The 23878-nt window shown below is 33.2% G+C and overlaps 1 protein-coding gene across 8 annotated transcripts in view; it reads left to right on the top strand.

The window, feature by feature from the left end:
- The window catches only part of CNBD1 (cyclic nucleotide binding domain containing 1), a 299007-nt gene that overhangs the window by 204054 nt on the left and 71075 nt on the right, over window positions 1-23878 (top strand). For all 8 annotated transcript variants that reach the window (XR_012065401.1, XM_072951719.1, XM_072951718.1 and 5 more), the window contains 2 exons: window positions 7519-7628; window positions 9247-9397. Coding sequence is in view for 7 of the 8 variants with exons in the window: in XM_072951719.1 (XP_072807820.1) it covers window positions 7519-7628; window positions 9247-9397 (261 nt within the window). In the remaining variant the exon portion in view is untranslated. The remainder of the gene's footprint in view (window positions 1-7518; window positions 7629-9246; window positions 9398-23878) is intronic.

Genomic DNA, 23878 nt, shown 5'->3' with positions numbered 1-23878 from the left:
GACCAGTAGGTAGGAAATATGTAGTGTTAAATGCATTCATCAGAAAATAAGAAAAAATAAATTAAAAAAATAATAAAGATGGAAATCAATGACCTAGGATCAATAGTTCTTTGTGCAATAAAATGCTATTTAGAAAAAATTATTTACTAAAATTACAAGCAAATAAAATATAATAAAAGCACAATAAAGATTTCAGAATTATAAAAATGTTATAAAAAGTCTAATGTACTGAAAAACTAGATGCGAAAGATACATTTCTAAAAAATATAAAATGTCAAATGAAAGAGAACCATGAGCTAGAAAACTAGAAAAGACCAAGTCATTTTAAAAAGGAATGTTTTTAGTAATCAAAAAAAAAAAAAGTCAGTTGTTCTATTGAATTCTCCCAAACTTGTAAGAAAAGTGTTTCTCTTACACAAGTCCTCGCAGAAATTACCCTTGTATTATTTAATATTTCATATGTAAGAATTTACATTCTGGTAATTCCAGTGTGTGTGGTATTTGGAGGTCTGTATCTAGAGTGTGAGCTTCTGCTGACTCTTGCTCATGGTGTTTTCGTTCCTTTTGTGTTTTTTAATTAAGAGCTCAGACATGACTGAAACATCTGAAACACCTAAGGATCAAAATTTAGTATAAAAGCAGATTTGTATATAGTATTTACTTTGTTGTAGACACAGGTAAATGCATTTTATATATTTACTAAAGCAGTCCTCAAGCATGAGGGAAATTAAATCCAGCATTACAAAGTAGTGCTCCAAATTCAAATAAAAAGAGAAAACCAAATGTGTAATTCTGAAAATAGCAGGCTCACTACAAGTTTATGTAACAAGAGCAGCAGTGTTAACCAAAGCAATGTATAACAGATCTTTGAGCATCAGTCCTCTTAAAATATGATGAATAAACAGCATATATGTAAAGAAGAAATATATAAATGTGGAATCAGTAAAATATATATACACACCCCTACACCTAACATATAGATTCAAATATATATATTCAGACCTCTAGTTTTGAGAATATATGTTCATAATGATGCCTATGTAAAATCAATCTATCTACCTATCTATCTGTATCTACCTGTTAATCTATATATATCTATCATCTGCTGAGAATGGAAAAATAAAGAGAATTCAAAGTTGGAGACTAATGCCAGTTTAATTATCTAAGTCTAAGATTTAATCCAATTTTTTAAAGGAAGGGAATTGATGGTTAGTACAAGAATTTGTCCATTTTTTTGGAATATAGTAGAGAAATTTTTAGGAAGGAAAAATCTGACCCTTTCAGTACAGGGCACAGAGGATAGTCTGAGTGTATCCTCAGCACTAAGAAGCGGAGGCTCATAAGAGAAAAGCAGAAAAGTGTGTCAAGAACAGGAAAGATTCATTAGCTCTGTTGACTACTAAAGAGAAAGCAGTTCAGGGCTCTTGGAAAATTCCTGATGAGGTGACTGTTCAATTTTTAAATTTTGATTCAAATAAACTAATATTTAAATGCATGGGCCTTTGAAATGGATCCTTGATTAAAATGCAAAACAAATCATGTAATGCTTAACTTAACTTTACTGGTAAAATTTGGGGATATAGCATTAGTTTTTTAGTTGAACATATATTACACTTGATAATATTTTTGTTTGGATTGACTATAGTTTTTCTGATATTCTATTTGGTTAATTTGGCTAATCAAGTTGATTAATTCTAAGAATCTCTTGTATTTTACAAGTGTAATTTTACTTTATATTTTCTATTTCATCATTTCACAGTCTGGTATGTGTCATGTGTACATGTATACTCAAAATATCTATAGTAATGTGGGTATATATATATGTTTATGTTTATAATAAAGTGGTGACTATAATTAATGGTTTGTTAATACATTTGGTAATATATAAAATATGTACCATATTTATGCATAATTTAATTTTTGTATATATTTATGTATGTGTGTGTGTGTGTGTGTGTGTGGTAATGTATATTTTATTAAGGGCTCACTTTCCCTAAATAGTATCTTCATATATGTGGGAAATCTTTGAAGCCTGGATAAACATTAATATATACAGAAAGCATTTTTTCCAGGCATTTAGATTTGTAAAAACAGCACTATGATTAAAAATATTTAGTGTCTCTAGATGGTGTAGATTCTAGCCCCAATAATATGATCATGGTTAAGAATTTTCAGAGAGACTTTCTTTTCTCTTTTCCATTTCTTTTAGCACCACAGCTAAGAGGAAAACATTTTCATGAACTCTCTTTGTGAGGTGGGTGGGATTTTTCTTTTCTATTCTTCTTTAATCAAAGTACAGTCAGTTTACAATGTTGTGTCAATTTCTGGTGTACAGCATGACAGTTCAGACATACATATATATATATATATATATATTCATTTACATATTCTTTTTCATTATAGGTTACTATAAGATATTAAATACAGTTCTCTGTGCTGTACAGTAGAAACTTGTTGTTTACATATTTTATATATGGTAGTTAGTATCTGCAAATCTAGAACTCCCAATGTATCTCTTCCCACCCCCTACCCTCCCCCACCCACAGTAACCATAAGATTGTTTTCTATGTCTTTGAGTCTCTTTCTGTTTTGTAAATAAGTTAATTTGTCTTTTTCTTTAGATTCCACATGTAAGTGATATCATATGGCATTTTTCTTTCTCTTTCTGGCTTACTTCACTTAGAATGACGATGTCCAGGTCCATCCATGTTGATGCAAATGGCATTATTTTATTCTTTTTTATGGCCAAGTAGTATTCCATTATATAAATATATCACAACTTCTTTATCCAGTCATCTGTTTATGGACATTTAGTTTGTTTCCATGTCTTGACTATTGAATACAGTGCTCTATGAACATTGTGGTGCATGTATCTTTTCAAATTAGAGTTTCCTCTGGATATATGCCCCGGAGTGGGCCTGCTGACCCATAGGATACATTTATTTTTAGTTTTTTGAGGAATCTCCATCTTATTTTCCATGATGGCTGCTCTGAACTGCATTCCCACCAGCAGTGTAGGAGGGCTCCCTTTTCTCCACACCCTCTTCAGCATTTATTATTTGTAGAGTTTTTGGTGATGGCCATTCTGACTGGTGTGAGGTGATACCTCATTATAGTTTTGATTTGCATTTCTCTGATAATTAGCGATGTTGAGCATTTTTTCATATGCCTATTGGCCATTTGTATGTCTTCATTGGAGAATTGCTTGTTTAGGTCTTCTGCCCATTTTTGGATTGAGTTGTTTGTTTTTTTCTTATTAAGTTGTATGAGCTGTTCTGGAAGTCAAGTCCTTGTCAGTCTCATCTTTTGAAAATATTTTCTATTCTGTAAGTTGTCTTTTTGTTTAGCTTATGTTTCTTTTGCTGTGCAAAAGCTTATAAATTTAATTAGATGCCATTTATTTATTTTTGGTTTTCTTTCTATTGCCTTAGGAGAATGTTGCTAAGATTTATGTCAGAGAATGTTTTTCCTATGTTTTCTTCTAGGAGGTTTATAGTGCTTTGTCTTATGCTTAAGCCTTTAAGCCATTTTAAGTTTATTTTTGTGTATGGTGTGAGGGAATGTTCTAACTTCATTGATTTACATTTAGCTGTCCAGTTTTCCCAACAGCATTTGTTGAAGAGACTGTCTTTACTCCATTGTATATTCTTGCTTCCTTTATCACAGATTAATTGACCAAAAGTCTGTGGGTTTATTTCTGAGCTCTCTGTTCTGATCCACTGATCCATATGCCTGTTTTTGTACCATTACCATGCTGTTTTGATTACTGTATCTCTGTAGTATTGTCTAAAGCCTAAGAGGATTATTCCTCCAACTTTATTCTTTTCCTTCAGTATTGCTTTGGCAGTTCTGAGTCTTTTGTGATTCTGAGGCGGGCTTTTTCTAGTTCACCCCCCAAGAATATTACTCTTTGAGCTTTTATGATGGAGGATATCCACATCTGATCCCTCAGACAAACATTGCCACTGGCTCTAGGGATTTTTAACCCCTGTAACTGCACTTCCTTTTTATTCATTTTTTTGTGATTTTTTTTTTCCTTTTACCACCTCATATATTTAAAAATATTTTATCCAAAATTTTCAGTTAAGCTACTTTGGTTCATAAAAGCCTAAGTTATCATATTCTGAGCTTGCTTTTGTGCTCAGTTAATCTTTTGAGGGAAATTGCCATTTAATATTGAGATCTTTTGTTTTCAATAAATATTTATTGAGTGGCTACTATGCAGATATATGAGTGAAGAAAAGATAAAGATTCTTGATGGAGCTTGCATTCTAGTCCCTAGAGGATATAATACACAGTAAGCACAAGAAATAAATCAGTAAATTATAGTATGTTAGTTGGTAACAAAACTATGGGGCAAAAAGCGGAGTGGGATAAGGGAATTGGGAAAAACAGATTAAACTGTAGGATAAAATAGACTGGAAATGGTAGATTTCATTGAGAGGGCAAAATTTGACCTAATATTTGAATCTGGTGACAGAGTTGAGGTAAGGGTATGGCTTTCTCGGCTCTCAGGCTGGGCATCAAATCTCCATAATCCCATCTGCCTTGACCTATAAATGGCTCCAAGCCCTAGCATTTGTCCTGTCTTGGAGAGTGGAGGGGAAGATGGGGGAACGTGGGGGAGGAGAGAAAACGTGGGGGAACCCTGACACCAACCTTCTTCATCTGCCCTATTTTGCAGGGAGTAATCAGTCATACTCTCTATGTTCTTTCAAATGATTCCATAAATGTGTTATTTTGGTAAACTATTTTCTTAAAATAGTTTCTGAGTCATGTTGAAAATTTAAATTTCTACCACCCATATTTTTCGGTCTTCCTCTATCAATAATTAATATAACTGTTTTTCCAAGTTTTATTTTTGTGAGCTTAGAGAAGTGTCCACTTATTTTTTAATTTCTCATGTGAAGTGGCAAGTACTTAATATGCAGAAGGGTATTTTACATATAGTACTCATTTGTTAGAAGAATGACCTATTTTAATATGCCATGAATTCAGAAGGAAATTAGATAATGAATCAATTGGAAATTAGATAATTAATCAATGATCATTTTCTCTGACATGCATTTCTATTCAGGATTTGCTTCTGCTTAGCCATACATGCTATTTATCTGCATATAAATATATATTTTTAAATAATAAAGAAGTAGCATTTAATATGGGCTAAAGTTTCTTTAGTATGAACCTTTCCAGAAATATTCAGCAAATGTAAAGTCTTTTCTAACCAGTATCTTTCTTAACATTAAAAAAGCAAACTGAGTATATTTATAAGGTAAACGTGTCCAAAAATACTTCCCCAAATTGAAGGTAAAGTTCCAAATAGCATTCATTAGCACTATTCTTTTATGTTGTTCTTTTACAAGTAGTCTAGTTTTACAGGGAGAACGGGTATCCATGTAGGTAATGCATGTCCTGCGTGAAGCTGCATCAGTCTTCCCGATAACGCAGGTACGCTTCTACTCCAGAGCTGCGTTTCGCTCTGCTAGGCTAATGGGCTTGACTTTATCTCAGTTAAGAAGATGTCCTTTAACAATCTTTCTAATCACTAGTTTCCATTTAAACTGAGACCTTAACCGTCCCAGTGCTGATGCTAATGGCCAATTGGGAATTATCCTTCTTTATCATGACTCCTTCTAACTGATCCGAGAATTGATATAAAATAGTTTTATTAGGTTTGTGACTATTTTCTGGCATATGATAAACAGCAGAAAGAAAAAAACAATAACAATACCTGCTATTCACTGTGCATCAATCTTTCTGGTGTTCTTCTCCTTATTTACCTTGAAGACAAAATCAGGTTTGTCCTTTTCATATTGGTCCAATGCTTTCAGGTTTTAGAGTAGGAATCTGAGTTTTGACAAGGCTCTTTAAAACCTAATTTTTAAATACAAATCAACCATTTATTTCCTAAATATTAATGAATAAAATTTCATCTACATAGTCCGTGACTAAATTTTTTCATTTAAGATAGTGTTATAAACCTTTGACTCTTTCTGTGGTGTTTGTCGTTTTTTATGTAACCCACAAGGAAAGGGTATAGAGATGATGATATTTATCTCAGCATCACTGATATACGTTCTTTGTAATGGCAAGCAGGATCAGAGGCTGCATGAGTGAAATTTTAAAAAAAATAACACTAGAGAGGTGTAAAGTTTTTTTTTTAAGGCAATGGGAGTGATTAATTTTCTAGTCAAAAATAATATTTAAAATTTCTTATTGAACTATGATGAGACACATTTTTTTTTGTAATGTCATTAAATTCACCCTACTTACCTGGATGAAAATTATCTTCATTAAAATAAACATTTTTTAAGATTAGTATAAAGGCCATAGACAATTACTCTGGCAGCAAATGTCCCTTCTAAGGGGTGAGATTGCCTCATAGGCTTTGCTGCAGTGGTTCCACTTTTCCATTCTTGCCTTGCCTTTATTTTTTTCATACTTAGCTTGGTTTTTTTAGGGGGGGGGTAATTAGGTTTATTTATTTATTTATTTATTTATTTATTTATTTATTTATTTAATGGACGTACTGGAGATTGAACTCAAGACCTTGTGCATGTTAGGCATACACTCTACCACTGAGCTATACCCTCCCCCCTTATCTTGCCTTTAATACAAATTGCCATGATCCTTATTCTCTTTAATGTTATGTACGCTTCTCTATGAGCTATCTAAGGTTTGACTTTCAAGAGGAGATTTCCAGCAGTGCATCTCTGCAGGCTAAGAATAATGGGTTTCTTTGCTATCTAAGTGCATCCTTTTCTTTAGCTGTAACAATTGCCAGAAGCCCCTATGTCTTCCTTTATGTCCTATTGATTGACTGAAAGAAGTAAAATCAGTCTCTACTATCATAGAACCTTTTCAAAGAGTGCTCTTTGCTTTGAAGAGTAGAATCTATGAAATGCATTTTCCAAGCCTATATACAATTTATAGATAATTCTACATATATTATAACAATAGTTGAAAATAACTTTATAGTATCACTGTTTGACTGTGAGAAACATGATGTTAGGACAGTAGAAGAGTCACCATAAATTTTTATTTTAGCAAAATAAATGATTAATGACAAATAACCTTGTAATGTTTTTATTGTAACTGAGTTCTGAAGATCTGAAGGTTAGGTATTCAGGGATTTTTTTTTGAACCAGTTGTTAAAACCATTAGCAGTTTGAAACTAACCATGGTAGAAATATCTTCACTGTAAAAATCAGCAAATTCTATGATTTGGGGCTTGCCCCACACTCCTCTTTATCTCTCTAGAACCAGACAGATTACTAGCTCACCATTGATTTTACTGCCAAAGTCTTTATCAATGTTTACTTCTGTATTAGTTGTAGATATAAATACCAGATGTAAATTTTTATCATATTTCGAGTATTGCCTATAAAATGGCACCCACTGGGAAATTTATTATTAATAGTTGTTGAATTAAATATGTCAACTTTTATTGCCATAATACCTAAAATAATTTCTTATAGAAGAATGTGTGAAATAATGAATTATCTCTCTTGTTTTCAGTGATAGTGGAAAGTGGAAATATAATCTCCTTTGTGGCTTATATTAATTCTGGATACTGTAAGATTTATAGAAATATTGTAGGACTTTCCAAACCACAATCAAAAAAAGTGGTAAGTTTTAAACTTTTGTATTCTTTTTAATCAATTAATCTTCCCTAATGAATAGGAATTATTGAACATATTGTCATGTGCTTATTAGACAATTGTTATTTGTCTTTTTTTTGTAAAATTTCTCATCAATTTTTTTGGACTTTTTTGCTGTGTTTCTTTTCTTCTTTTTATGGGTTGTAAGATATAGGAATGTAAAATAAGTTGTTAGACATGCTAAGTTGTAAGACTTAGGAATGAGCAATAAGCATGTTAAACAGATTCTGGACATCCTTATTTAACAAAGAAATGCAAATTAAAGCCACAACAAGCTACTGCTATATGCATATCAAATTGGCTAAAATATCCTTAACACATGACCCAGAAATTCCACTCTAGATATTTACTCAAGAGAAATGAAAATATGTGTTTACAGAAAGACTTACATGAATCTTCATAAGCCAAAAACTGTACGTAATCCAAGTGCTCATTGACAGTTGAATGGATAGAAAATTTTTAGAATTGTTTTTTCAATGTAATGTCATGCCTCAATAAAAAGAAACCATGATACATATGAGAATATGGATGAATCTCAAAGCATGAGATTGGGTAAAAAGTCAAACCAGGAGAGTGTATTCTGTGTGATTCCAGTTTTATGAAATTCAAGAATAAGCAAAACATTAATGCATAGTGACAGAAAAGTTAGAACTAGTTCATCTCGGTTGGTCAGGAGTCTTCAGTGGAATTCAATTTAATATGCCGATTTCATTGAATTCTCCTGTTATAGTCATATTCAGTGCAAAGATTCACCATTCATATCAGTGACATATCTTAGATATTGGCTTTTGACTCCAGGATACTTGGTAAAGACTTTCCCTTCTTGTGAGTTCCTGTCACCCTCCTACCCTGAGGGCTATATTCAATTATTTTTTCCAATCTTATTGCTCACCAGCTCATCCCTGTTTCAATACTGTTGAGCTCTCCCTGAGAAGATAATTATGAGTTTCAACTTGTTCTCCAGAACCATGCATACTGAAAATACTGCAGGCTATTGTCCACAAAGTTCCTAATTTGGACCTAAATTGCTGGTTTCCTGAATCAAACACACTTTCCACTTCTTTTTTTAATTTTATTTAAACAGAAATGTCAGGGTAGAATTTCACCTTTTTGCAGTTAACCTCATCAGTTCCATTCCTGGCACACTCTGTTTATTTTCCTTCTTCTCTGTTCGTCCAACAAGTGTGCCTTGCAACAGGGGCTGAGATAACAAACAGTCATTCACAAAACATAGTAAGCTAAGTTATGCTTATAAAACGGCAGCCTAGGACCTTGCAAAATGGAATGAGCTCAGTATTTCCTAAGCATCTTGGTGGATTAAAACATTAAACTTGTAGATCACTAAATGACAGTGATTTCAACTATCTTAGACATGCTGAAGTTGTCTTATCAACTTATTCTTGCCCAAATATAATTTAACTACACGTATAAGTAAATGTTTTCTCGGATTTGCATGAAACTGCTAAATTATTTTAACTACCATATACCAAAATCATTCGTGAACAGTGACTTTCTGATAGTAAACATATCTATCCATCTAATGCAAGGGGTTTCATTAAACAGCAATGATCTGTATCTCTTACAGAAAAAAGTTCAAAAACTTGTTTATATGGGTACACTTCAGGAAAAGGAGTCCTTTGGTGAGATTAGCGTTCTTCTTCAAGTTCCTTTTACATGCACAGTGGTCACTGGGAACAACGTTGAGATGGCCATAATTGAAGATAAGGACCTCTTTGGTAAATACATAAATATCTTGTATTTAACTGTTATGTTACCAGGAGAAGGAGAATCAAAATTACCTCCATTCTTAGTCACCCCCAAAAAGTGAATTTTTAATGAAAGACAAAAAGCATGATACAAACAGAAGATTTTATTAGAGAAGTAAAAAAGTAGTAACATATAGCACACCCCCGAGAACTTGGAGGGGGCCGACCCAAGAGAGGAAAAATGGCCCTGCTTCTTTGTTTTTCCTTGTATGCTAGCTTAGGGGGCATTTTCTTGATTAATTGATTGACAGCTCACATTCCTTGTACTCAGGCATGGCCATTTCTTTTCCTCTTTGGGAAGTCTCCCCAGGCAATAGAAATAAACTTTCAATTGAAAAGATAGCAATTTCCAGTTTTGTTTACTGAGCATCCATGGATGCTCAGTAAATGCCAGGATATAATAGATCCTTCCATCTTTGTAAAGTTGTGTTTGTGACTTTAGATCACGTTGAGTGCTTGACATGCTGACTCATTTAAAATACACAAAGAATGCTGCACTGAATATCACTCTTCTACTGTTTTTACACGTTGCTTTTATAGAATGGCTATTCTACAGTTTTCAGTTCAATCATTGTTTATGTCTTATCTTGGTAATTTAATTATAAATTTCTTTAGGGCAAGGAATATGCCATTGTTCATTTTTATATCCCATAGCACCTACATCCTTCCTGGATAAGCAGTAAATACTTTTTAAAATTTGTTAATAAACCCACTGATTTTCAAACACTTTCATAAATCTGGGTTAGTTTTCTGGTTTAGGATTCCTCTTGATGGTGCTCTCAAGTGGATTTTTTTCTCTTAATATTATGACAGGTGGGAAAGAACCTATGATTTTATAAACACTGATGACACTGAAAATCAGTCAATCTAACAATAACTCTTGGTTACATGATACCTTTTTTGTCCACCAATATATGGTCTCCTTCATTCTCTTATGCACTTACATATAAATAATATATCCCATTATTAAAATTCTTAAACTATTTCATAGAAAATTTTTTAATGATTTAAGGTCAATCAATTCACATACGTTAATTTTTCATTAGGTTTCCAGAACAAATTTCTCTCTTTGTGTGAAATGGCATGCTTCCTTTTAACAGGCAGTAAAATTCATGATAATTTCCACTTTTCCTAGATTGCTAGAAAGCATAAAGTTACCTTTGCCTTTAATTGTGATAGCTTCCTTTACCAAGATAAACTCATTATTATTTCTTCCTTACCCTCCTTATTTTTTCATTTCTGCTACTTTAACCAATTTTTATTTATGATCATATATTTATCTTGGATTCTTTCTATAGATTTTAAGTTTTAAAAATACATAAATGCATCAAGTATCTGATATAGGAGTAGATAGATGAATTATTTCAACAGTAAAGAAAGGCAGGGTTTGCATATGTTCTTAATTAATGGGCTTAAACATTGGCTGGTATTTTTCTCTCAAGAAAATTGTTAGCATTGTTGGAAACTAGACTTTTCTAAAGACGATGATTGATGACCAGTACTACTTCTACTGACACAGAATTATAGAAGCATTAGTTCAATATATTTAGGTGAAGCCACCAACAACATAGGTGATATTAAAATAGATATTTGACCCTGAATACAAATAATACAATTTGAAATGCCGCCGGGTAGAATCTTGGCTTTCATACGTTATCACAAATGGAGTTCATGCTGCAGCTCTTGCTTACCTGGACATGAAGCATTCTGATAATAATTAGTTCAGTTTTAGTCCTTAACTTTCATAGTTTTGATTAATTATATGATGCCTTAATCATGAATTTATTTTCAGCAAATTTTGATAAGTCATATAAAATTTTAGGTAATATAGTATCTTCACTTAGAATATATTTTGTATGCTTCGTAATTGTAATTTTCTATAAATGGAAGGAAATTATTATGGTTTTTTGGCTAATAGAAAATTACCGAGCCATGTCAGTGTGCCTCGCTGATTTAGCAGAAGATGCAATACTAATCAGTTATCAAGTTCAAACCAACTTAAAGATTGATGAAAATCTTATATTTCTTAGACATGGTTTTAGAATTAGCTCACATAAAACTTCAGGCCAAGTTTCTCTGTAAAACTTACATTTCAATATTTTTAGAAAGACTCCAAATCTATATGTACACAAATTAATTTTATAAACTTATAACTGCATTGTATTCCTGATAAGTTTGAATATTTATATTACAAAAATCTGGGTTAATTATTGGAAACTAAAATAGTTTGTATCTGATTAATTTGGTGGTACAGCTTCTGATAATTCCAAACATGCTTTCGTAGTCTAGTATTTTTACCTTCTGGCTATTTACCCGCAAGACTAATCCCCTGCACAATATTGATCCCTTACAGATAATTCATGAAAAAGAAAAACAAAATGTAGGCCATAGTGCGACCCATCAATATGTACATGATAGTTACAGCCAACATGCATTATAGCCACTGAAACACAGTGAAATGAATATTTACTCTGCACTTCATCTGTCTTGTAATGTGCCACACTGTTTCTGAAGAATATTTCTGATATAATTCTTGTCTGATTGCTAAATGTTGACTATCATTCCATTTTTTACAAAAGCATTTAACTGAGTAAAATGTGTCTTGTGAGTAATTAGATAAAATCATTTCTATTTACAGAGTTATGCACAAATAATGAGAATACTACATTTTAAAATCTGATTCCTTAACCCGAGACCCTAATAGGACAGTTTAAATAAAAGAAACTATCACTGAGGACTTTTGCTCCCATTGTCAATATTGACTTCCTCTACCACCTTCTAGACCAGTGTGCCTGCGTGGCAGAGACGGACTAGAGGCTCGTCTTCTCTCTTCTCTCTTTCTAAGCACAGAGGAAAATTAAATTCCTCAGTCTCTTTTGCTGTTAGGTCGGAGCCATGTAACTGGCTCCAGTTAACAAAGTACAGGGAAACTGTTACAGCCTGGCCATGAAAGATGTCATATTTCATGATCTCACTCACTGTCTGGAAGTGCAGTGCTCCAAGACAGCAGAACCACATGACGGTGGGAACTTGGGCCCTGGGATGGGACTGCCCATACGAATAACTCAGCCAGGAGCATCTGTATTAGACTCTGTGCAAGTGACGAACGTTTGTTGAATTAAGCAGCCAAGACTTTGGTTTGTTTGTTATAGCAACTAGAAAGCTTCTACCCTGAGTCAAACAACTGGCAAAAAGGCAAGATTTTCTGGGAATTTCTTAGAAAAGTAAAAGTTTCCAAACTAGGACATGAAATGAATGTGCTTTTCATGATCATTCTTTTATTCTTAATATTTAGAAATCTACTCAAGATGAAGTGCAAGGCACATTTAGGAATAAGAAAATATATGTGTATAAAGAAGGTGTATGTTAAGATTTAGCACAAGATTTAGAAGTATTTTTGGATATTTTTTGTCATAAGAACACCGTTTATACAAGAGATGGCAGAAACATAAATTCACCTCTTTAAAAAAAATACTGCACTTAAAAATCCCCTAGCAAAATAATTTTAAAAGCAGCTTAAAATTTAGTTACATATTTCTAGAACATAGCAAACGCCCTATACAGTTTTGGTGTCTATTAACACACAGAAAACTAAGTAGAACTTAGTAACTTACAAAGAGAAAGCAAAAAGTTAGAAAAATCAATAATCAAAATTAGCCTCAATAGATTATGTCAGATAAACATCCACCAAAATTTAATGAAAACTGATCAGGAAATATTTGCAGAGTTATCGGTAAATCTACTTGAAGATGATCACAATGGTCTTCTTTTCCAAAGGCATGAGATTCATAATAAGCAAGTCTTTATATTCAGTGTGAGCATTACACAGCTCCTCTTTTCTTAGGATGCTATAGCATAGATACTGAATTAAGGCTATTAGATTGAAATGTCAGGTTAGAAACCATCCAAAGTCTCAAAGGAAAAAAAAAATGAAATGCATTATAACATGTAAGACAAAACTTTCATTCTATAATTTATAATGTCTTAGCATGTATAAAATTCCACAAAATTGCTTGTGGCTACCATTTGTTAGGAGTTCAATGTGAACTAAAATTAGTTCTAATTCCTAAATGCTTCCCTGACTTGCTTGTAGGAAATGCATTCATAACTCTACGTCCATCTATTTTCAGCCTTGGATCTATTGGAAAGATGTTGGTAAAAGATACATAGATTTCTTGGAGGAGGAATTTGCTCTGTCTCTGTAAAATTTAATAGTTTACTATTTATTTATATGTTGGCTAAAAATTCAGGATATTATGTAAGGAAAGGACTCCTAACATAAAATATTAACACATAATATTTCTGTACCTGCCGGGGCTCCTATGCTGTATGCTGTTCTATGCAGTTGTGCTAGACTTTTCTGATAGGCTCATTCATTCTTTACAATAATGTTTATGTGTTGGTAGTTTATTGAACTTGTTAAAATAAGACAGATTTGAAAAAAATAACAGAATATTTAAAGATAAGTTAACAAATATCCAAACAAATGGCCTCTATAGAGATGTAGAATTAAGGTGCTCTGGGAATGTAGGCTTTGCTGGGACTTGAGAGCAGATTGGGTTAGAAAGTGAATAGGGAGGTGGCAGGTACTCGGCTGGTGAATCAAAGAGGTCAGATGCAAGAATCAGGAGTGCCTAACTGGAGAACAGGAATTAGGATTCCAGAGAAGATTATCTGGGCAATACAACATCAGGAAATGGGATTAAAATTGATGTGGAAAAATGGGTGAATATCTTGCAAGGGGGTTGAAAAATCAGAATAAAGCAAGAACAATAAAATAAAATTAGATAGTTTGCCAAAGTCTTTGGTGACTGAGATGTTGCCTACATCCTTTTACAGCATCCAGTTCAGAAGACAAATGCATGTAGCTTGATCAGAATGGATAGTTCAAGGGAAGATGAGGAAGGCATTTTTTTTTGCCACGTTCTATATTTGCAAATAAGCATTCAGTAAAGAATGTCCAGATTCATCCACTCATCATCCCTTTATCCACCTATCATTAGGTCAGTTAAGAAATAATTTTGAGCACCTGCATTACTGAGGCATTCTTCTGGGTGCTAGGGGAATGACACCTGAAAAAAAAAACAAAACCTCATCACATCAGTTCATATTCTGATGAGATAAGAGGGAGACAATACACAATTAAGCACAAAACAGGAAACTTAATGACTATTTCAGATGAGTGAGGAAATAACAAATAACTGGAAGTGATAGACTAGAGAAATCCTAGAGGTACTTCTTTGGCTGTGGGGCAGGTAGACAGTGGTAAGAAGATGTAAGAGTCAGGAGGTCACGATAAGGTATAGGATTACATTCTAGTTGTGAGGGAAAGTTTTAAAGACAGCTTAAGGAAGGTTTCTACGGGAACCATGATCAATAATTTTGGGAATCTTCACATGATGTTTCAACTTAGTATGTTACAGGCTGTAAAAATTGCAGTTAAGAAACTACTTAACTTTGAACCCAGTAGTTTTCAAATTGAGAACCCATTTGTTTCTAATAAAGTCTAGGCTTTCCAGTTGAGAATGGTGAGGATGGTACAATTTATTACTCATCTAAATTATGTGTTCTGTCCATCTCAAAGTATATGATGTGATCCAACCAAGTTGAACCCTTAAGATCTCTTCCCCCATAGCAGACATTCACATTCATTACTATAATTCTTTGTTCAATGCTAAGAGGCCTTTTTCTCTCCTAACTTTATATCAAAATCATATCTATCATCTATGACCTTATAAAAATTTCCTTTTCTATGAAGCTTTTACATCACATCATTAATATTTTCCTTTGATGAAGACAGAAGGAGGTGGTAAGAAGATCATGAATGTTTCAGTTAAAAATTCAGTAGTTTAACTTATGCTGTATCATTTCCTAAGAATTATGGTTGTAAGAAGTTACTCTAATCCTTAGATCCTAACGTTTTAACAGGAAAACTTGGTATAAAACTAATTACTTTCTGGAACTATGTGGACACAAGTGAAAGCACTTAGAAAAGTCTCAGACACACATTTAGACATGGATAGTCATAAAATTTTAGAATTGGATAATTTAATAGAAATCTGCATATTAGTAATTAAAATAGCTAACATGTATTTTACTGAATTAACTTGTTTTATTTGCATTATTTCATTTAATCCTAATGACAATCCTTTGAGTTAAGCTTATTAAACCAATTTTACATAAGAAGAAACTAAGGCTTATAGAACATAAGCCACTTGCACAAATACACGGGGGTTTGTAAGTTGTGGAGGCAGAATTGATTTTTGGTTACCGTGTTTTTCAAGCATGTTAACCCGTTACTATATCTATTTGCTTTAGACTAGTAATCATATAGACTCAAACACATCCTAAAAAGAATTTTAAAATCTGCATTTACTTGCTCCCCTCTCCCACATTCTATGATTTTGAGTCCTCTTTTATATTTTCATGTTTATTCTTTTGCTGTTCATTGTAGTTATCCTATTTCCAGTTGAGGTTTTCTCTTTTCTATAGCCTCCTGTTTATGAATGAATCTTTCTTTAGAGAGTGTTGGTTTATATATACAGGTATAAAATAAGAAGCGAAAGATGCATTCAGATTTTAGCCTAATGATGTGGATGACAATGTATTAAGGCTTGAGAAATGCAAACTTTGAATTATTGTGCATGCGTGATAAGAAATCAGATAAAAGCATGACAGTATCTCCTTAGGCTGGGGGATGCGACAATATTTAGAAAGGAGGAAATATTCAGTTATTGTGTGCAAAGTAGGAAAATCATTGTGGCATACGAACTTGAGGTCTTTTAGTACACTTTCGTGCCTTTAACAGCTGAGAGTTGTATAAATGTATTTTGAATGGGTTTGCAAAAGGGTCAGATATAAGGAGATAGTAATGTTAGAATAAAAGAATAAAAATGCCATTCTTCAGTTCACCTGAATCAGAACTGCCAGGAATTACTTTTGTCTTGTTAGAGGTAATTGTAAACAAGTTTATGTCACAAAGAGCAATTTGAATGAAGATTTCTATTTCTCTACCTGAATGCCATTGTGTTTATCCAGCTATGACTACATTGTATCTAAAGAGTGACATTTCTGAAAAACAAAACCCACTTAAGAGTTTCGTGAAGCTGTGAGGAGGAAGGAAGTAAAACAATTGTCCTATAATACATTTCTTTTTATTGGGGCAATGATCTCAGGGAAAGAAAGCAGGCATATGACCCAGTCTAGTCTTTTTGGAGCTGTTAGGAACTAAACTCTCAGTACTGGGAAGGAAGAGAGTTCCTCTCATTGGAATGCTCTTAGAAGAATGTCTTTGCTTAGGATTGCTTATGGTAAACAAACTCAGGATATGTGAGGTTGAATTTCGTGGGAAATGTCAAAAAAGATAACCTATTCGGGAATAAACTAAAAATACTTCATGACTGTAATGCTTCCTGCTCTGTGGGAGAGCTGACATGTCTTATATTGGACACCTCCTCTGGTGCTCTGGGCTCAAGACTGCATGTCTAATGGATGAAGTAATGACCTGAATGGCTATCTTAGATATCCCAGATTGCTCCCTGTTTTTCTGGTATTTGCTACTAGCTTGTATCATTGAATCCTTAGTAAATATGAAAGTCTGCCCCCACAAATATGATCATTTGGTTAGCTCAGGGGAAAGAAGAAAAAAAAGAGAAGAAAATGTAAGAAGTTGAAGATAGAGTAACTAGAGAAAGAAAGAACCTTGAAGTTGCTAGGACCACTGACCTAATTCAGAAGCAAATAAAAATATACCATCTCTATCTTTTTGCAAGCACAGAAATTAATTCTAGATGATACGTAGAGTTAGCTGTAAAAACAATCTTTTAAAATCTTCTCTACTAGTTCCTCTTCTCTGTTTTCATATTTTAGGCATTTAATGTAGCGACATCCCACTTCTAGTTACTAAAATCCTATTGCTTTTCTACCAAATTACTGCAGACTTAGTGGTTTCACAAAAAAATTTGTTATCTTACAGTTCTATGTTGGAATTCTGAACTACATGACACTAGGCTAAAACGGAATTATAGAAACAAAAGCAAACAGGTACTTTCTAGAATCTGGTAGCAGTGCCTAATAAAAATTCTGAGTAAAACAAAATACAAGAAAAATACTTATATGTAATAAAGTTGAATTACTAGAGACCGATTGGAAAAGTTTCTTAAGTGATGGGATACTGAGGCTATTGTGGACTAAATCTAGATCAAGACAAAAATGTCTGGCATCATTCATAATACTCTTTGGGGAATTTTACGTAATGCAATAAGACAATAACATGAAACAGTAGGAAAAGGAAATAAATTTCTTTATTTGTTTGCTATGATTACACACAAAAATTAGAGTGTTTATTTAATTACTAGCTAGAAGATCAATGTATCTTAATAATTAACACTAATATTTTAATAGTAAGGTCAAATGTCAATAATATAAGCTCAAAACTTAATGATTTTTCTAATCAAAAATTATCAATTTAGAAATGAAAATGACAAGAAAAAATATAAAATAAAAATGAATTATTCAAAAACAGATTGTGGGTTTCTGTGAAGTAATCGATACAAATATTAAAGAATGTAAAGCAAATAAAGACATCGTTTGTGATTTGATATCAAAGTTTAATTTCATAAAGTGTCACCTTTTCTAAAATATTCATGTAATTTAAATACAGTCCATTCAGCATTTTAACATTTCTGTATGAATATCTGACTACCTTGCTATTTAGTAAATGAGATTAAATGATTTTACATTCATATGAAAAAATAAATATCCGAAATTTAGAAGAGTAGTTAATAACTTAAAATATATTTTCAGCAAAAGAATGTGATGTTACCACAAGCAAATACAAACTAATCAGAAAAGGGATTAAGACATCAATCTATGGAAATACGGATTTTCTTTGTGGTGAAATGTGTGCTCTCATATGTCATTGGAAGGAACATGAGATACTTTTTAGAATGCACTTTGACGTGTTTAGTGTTTTTCTATTAAAGTGTAAACCTCCTGACTCAGCCGTGCAATTTTAGGATTCTCTCCTACAGGAAAATAATTACCAGAAAATGAATATTTATCAGAGTGCTTTTTTATGTTTATTTTTTGGAGTGGCCTAAAACCAGAAGGAACCTCAATGAACGTCAGTTAATAACAATGACTAAATTATGGAATAACTGCGTTATAGAGCACCATGAAACTATCCACTATGAGTCCGATCTGATATGACCACACACACGCGTTCTCCCAGGACAGTCTCAGTAGAACTGTTGTCCAAACATTAATTTTAAAAGCATAGCCTTTCTTGGTTTGGATGATTAATTATAGTCATTCTATGTTCTGAGATTAAGAAATTTTCAAAATACATTTCAGGAGCTACGTGTGTGTGTATATATATATATACATATATATATAATTTACATTATATATATGTGTAAACTAAAAGTTTTAAATCACATGTAAATAGTTATATGAGTCCACACGAAAGTGTGGAGACACTCACTAGGCTGACAAGGATGTGAATGATGACGGGATGTGGAGTGAGAAACTTATCTGACTTTTCGAATTTAAAAAAAAACCTATAAAGAATATTTAAAAGGCAAAAAGACAAATATTGAATAGCTGATTTGATCCCAAATTTATGAGCGCTTCAAAAGCTTCCTAATTTTTCATTTTAATATTCAGTTTTGTAAAAAAAGGTGTTCATTTTTGATGAGATTCTATTATGGAGATGCTAGCGAATTAAAAAATGATCATGGAAATCTCAACAGCTCATTTCTGAAGTTGGCCCACATGCCTTCTGCAGAGAGGCTGGTTTCACTTTACCTTTGCATCAGACCCATGAGCTCATACCTGGAGCCAGGCCCACTTGAGAATCCTTCTTTATCAAAGGGGTTGAAGCTCACATTTATTTAGCACCTACAATTTGCCTGGCACTATGTCAGGTACTCTAAAAGTGTTTGCTTTTTTCCTTTTAGAGAAAAAAAGTGAAGTTCCATTAAGTTTAACTTTTTCGTTATTACTTCGGAAACACAAAACCAACATTGAAACTAAGGTCCCTGACTCCTGATTTTTTCCTCTTTCCCGTACTGTCTCCCATGCATTTAGAATTCTGTGTTTTTCATACTGGAATATTAGTGTATCTTTCTTTCCTCACATTGAAACCTTTATAGTGCAAGAGTTCTTTGTGTGTGTGTGTGTGTGTGGCAATTCCCACGCGCAAAATTGACCTGTATTTAGTACTATGTCACTTTTATCAGCATTGCCAAATGCATAAGAAAGTATAAATAGCAGCAACTTTTATTTGCGCTGTTTTAAAGAAACATAACCTGATGTTAGAAAAGACAAATGGCTTGTCCAGTGGTTCGGGCCAAGTCATGCAAAGTTAAAAACAGACTTGGGGAGGAGTTAAATGCTCTTAGGCTCTCTTGTCTAGAAAACTGGCTATGAGATGCCAGTGGTTCTTTGATTTTAGAACGTGGCGATAAAAATTTCATTGCTGGCCAGGACTGGTGGTGATGATGGGATCTTAGTAATTCCGACTTGCTGGAAATCATATTCAAAGACTCATCCACTTAAGACTATGTTAGCCTTCAAAATCATTTGACATGTCCTTTAAAGTGGACACACTGTTTGAATAATACAATAATGCTGAATGTAAGAAAGAGAAGTTTCAACTGTGTATTATCTGCAGATAACATTGTCTAACAGAACCGTGCTGAAATTGGGTATGTTATCTTAGCCATTAGAAAAGTTTTAAGATATTTTGTTTATTTTTCAACAGGTGTTTATTAAGTGCCTACTTTGTGGTAGATGCCCTTCCAAGCACTGAGGATAAAATAGTGAACAAAACAAAATCCTTGTTTACATGAAACTTATTTGTTGGGGGAGATAAATACTAAAAAATATGTGTGTATATAATAAATGTCAGGCAGTAGTAAGTGCTCTGAAGAAACACAAAGTAGATCAGAAGGTAGAGACAGATAAAGAAATGCTATTTTAGATAAAGTGATCAAGAAGGACCCCCCCATAATTACATGATATTATATCCTAGACCTTAGGAAAGTGCAGAATGTCTGGAGGAGGAAGGATATGGGCAGAGTTAATGGGAAATATAAAGAATCTGAGATGAGGGCCTGCTTGGAATGATTAATGATAAGTTCAGTGCAGTTGAAATGAGTGATAGCGGAGGAAAATTGTAACAGATGAAGTCAGAATAGCAGCAGGAGAATTGCTGATATGAGATGATTAAATTATGGTAAGGATCTTAGATTTTATTCTCAGTGAGGCATAAATGCTTTGGAGGCTTATAAACAGAAGAAATAAAATCTGACGAGTTTTTAAAGAATTGCTTTGCTTCCGTATGCAGAACAGATTTGAGGGACAAGGACTGAAGTGGAAAGACCAGTTGGGAAGATATTCGGAAGTCCAGGTAAAAGGCGATGATGGCATACTCTCTAAATTAACCTCTAAGTTTAGTGAAATCCCTGTAAAAATACCAGCTTGCTTTTCTGAAAAAATGGCCATCTGACCCTAAAATGCAGAATAGACAAACACAAGAGATGCAGAATAGGCAAAACAATCTTGATAAGAACAAACTGAAAGACTCAACCCTTCCAAGTTTTGAAACTTACTACAAAGCCGTGTAGTAGTGGCATAAAGATAGACATTATGTCAGTGGAATAGGACTGAGAGTCTAGAAACAAACCTTTGTAATTGCAGTCAGTTAATTTTTGGCAGGATGCCAAATAATTCAATAGGAAAGAATAGTATTTTTGAAAACATTGTGGGAATAGCTGGATAGCTACACACAAAAATGAAGTTGGACCCCTTCTTTACACTATAGACAAAAAATTAAAATAGGTCATAGAGAATTATAGATCTAAATGTAATAGCTGAAGTTACAGAACTCTTAGAAGAAAATTTGGGAGTAAATCTTTGTAACCTTGGATTAGGCAAACTCCTCATGGTCCATGATACCAAAATCATAAGCAAGAAAAGAAAAAAATAGATAAATTGACTTCATAACAATTGAAAGCATTTTTGCTGAAAATTATACTATTCAACAAATGATAATCCAATTCACAGAGTGGGAGAAAATACTGCAAATAATTTTTATGATGCGGTATTTTTACCCAGAATATTGAAAAAGTGCTAGCAACACTATTAAAAATCAGTCAATAGTCTGAAAGATATTTCTCCGAAGATATACAAATGGCCAATAAGTGTGTAAAATGATGCTGCACATAATTAATGATTAGGAAAATGAAAATCAAAACTGCAGTGAGAAAACACTTCTGTCCTGCTAGGGTAGCAAAATTTTAAAAACACTGACAGTACATGTTGTCAAGGAGATAAAGAAATGAGAACTCTCATATGCAACTGATGGGAACATAAAATGGTGCAGCCACTTGGAAAGCTGCTTAGCAGTTCCTCACAAAATTAAACATACATCCACTATATGACCAAGTAATTTCACTCCAGGGTGTTTGTAATGGCATTATTCATAATTGTCAAAGCATGAAAACAACCCAAATGTCCATCAACCAATAAATGGATAAACAAAGTGTGGTATATCCATCCAATGGAATATTCATCAATAGAAAGGCGGGAAGTACTGATACATGCTGCAACATGGATGAACCTCGAAAACACTGTGCTTAGTAAAAGCAGCTAGTTGCAAAAGCCCACATATTATATAATCCTGTTTATATGAGATGTTCAGAATACACAAATCTATAGAAATAGGAAGTAGATGAGCAGTTGTTAGGACTGGGAGAGAAAATGGGGAGGAATGAAGAGTGAGTACCAAAAGATGGAAATTATTTTTAGGGGTGATAAAAAACAAAAGGTTCTATCTAAATTAGATTATGGTATGGTTGCAGAACTCTGTGCATATAGTAAAAGTCATTGAACTGTTTTCTTTCAAGTGGATTAGTTGTGTGGTATGTAAATTATATCTCAATAAAGGTCTTAGGTTTTTGTTGTTGTTTTCCTTTCTTTCTTTCTTTTTTAAAGAGATGATGATGGCCTGGACTAGAATGGTAACAGTGAAGGTGATGAGAAGTGGTTTGATTCTGAACAGATTATGGGTAAACCATATGATATTACTCTCTTTTAACTGTTTTTTAGAAATCAACAACGTGATCATTTCAAATGGCTCAACTTCATATTTTGAAGGTCTATCTACAGGGGTTTTCTGATGCCAAAGCTGTAAAATGACTAAGTTCTTGGGCAGAGGAATTGAAAAGATAGGGATGACGTTAACTGGATTCTAGAAGATTGGGAGTAGAGTAATATTGGGGATGGAATTAAAAGCTTATTTATGTCTTGTCAACTCTGCAGACACTAGATGGTTACCAAGAGAAGATTCCAGTAGTGGACTGACAGCAGTTAATTGTTTAGGAGAAAGTGGGATAACTATTTTTACTGGCAAGACTAAAGCATAGTTCACACTGTGATTTAGACAAGTTTTCTTGCTCTTCTGGTAATCTTTTATTTCCTGGAACAGTTCATCTCTGCTGTTAATTAGGTAAGGTATGATCAAGTAGTCTTGATTCTTTCCTAAAATAACAAAGATGGGGGTTTGCAAGTAGACATGCACTAAATTACTATTCATAATTATATTTTATCTAACATGAATTCAAATTTTTAGAAAGCATCTAGCGTGTAATCAGAACTAGGCTTTGAGAATTTCAAAGACATATAAATCATTGTTTTATTCCCCGGAGGTTCTGAGATTAATTGGAAGGTAAGTCTGAATTACAGGAAAAGTCAGTTTCACCTAAGTAACAGGAAGTTTAGAACTAATAAGGGATCGATATACGAGACGTAATCGACTAAATGGTAAGTGCCAAGATGAGTGTGGAAATCATAAGTCCCAGACTTTGGAAGAAGGAGAGAAAAGCCACCATGTAGGCTGGCATGGTCATATAAGTGCCATACAATAAGTGTGACTTTTTCCAGGCCCCAGAGACAACAGATGTGGGCATATTGATGGAAGGAGAAAGATAACCAAAATGCAGTGAAGCAATTGTAAATGCAAGTGAGAAGGCTGTATGGTACATTGACTACTCAGGGAATAGTGAATGAAGTATATTATCTTCTAGTTTTATTATAGCCCATTATGTAATGTAGTTAAATAAATGACCAGCTGGATGGAGAAGATCTAATCAACTACTCCTAGATTAAAAATATAATAAAAAATTAATTAAAATAATAGCAGCAATAATAATCATATAAAATTATATATGTTTAATTTTGTGAGGATGATCAAATTTTGTCATCTCTCTATTGGACATAATAATCATACATACTAAGTTTGTTATGAATATGCTACTATATTAGGGACTATTGACTAAAAATCAGAACTGTCTTATATAGTTATATTTTAGTTTAGTGATATAAAATAAGAAGATGCCTAACAATGTAACACAAAACACTGATAAATGTCAAGATAATTGTTCCCAA

The sequence above is a fragment of the Vicugna pacos genome, chromosome 29 (genome assembly GCF_048564905.1).
Source record: "Vicugna pacos chromosome 29, VicPac4, whole genome shotgun sequence".
Lineage (NCBI taxonomy): Eukaryota > Metazoa > Chordata > Mammalia > Artiodactyla > Camelidae > Vicugna > Vicugna pacos.
Note: the sequence above shows the minus strand (reverse complement) of the source record. Positions and strands in the feature narration are given on the sequence as shown.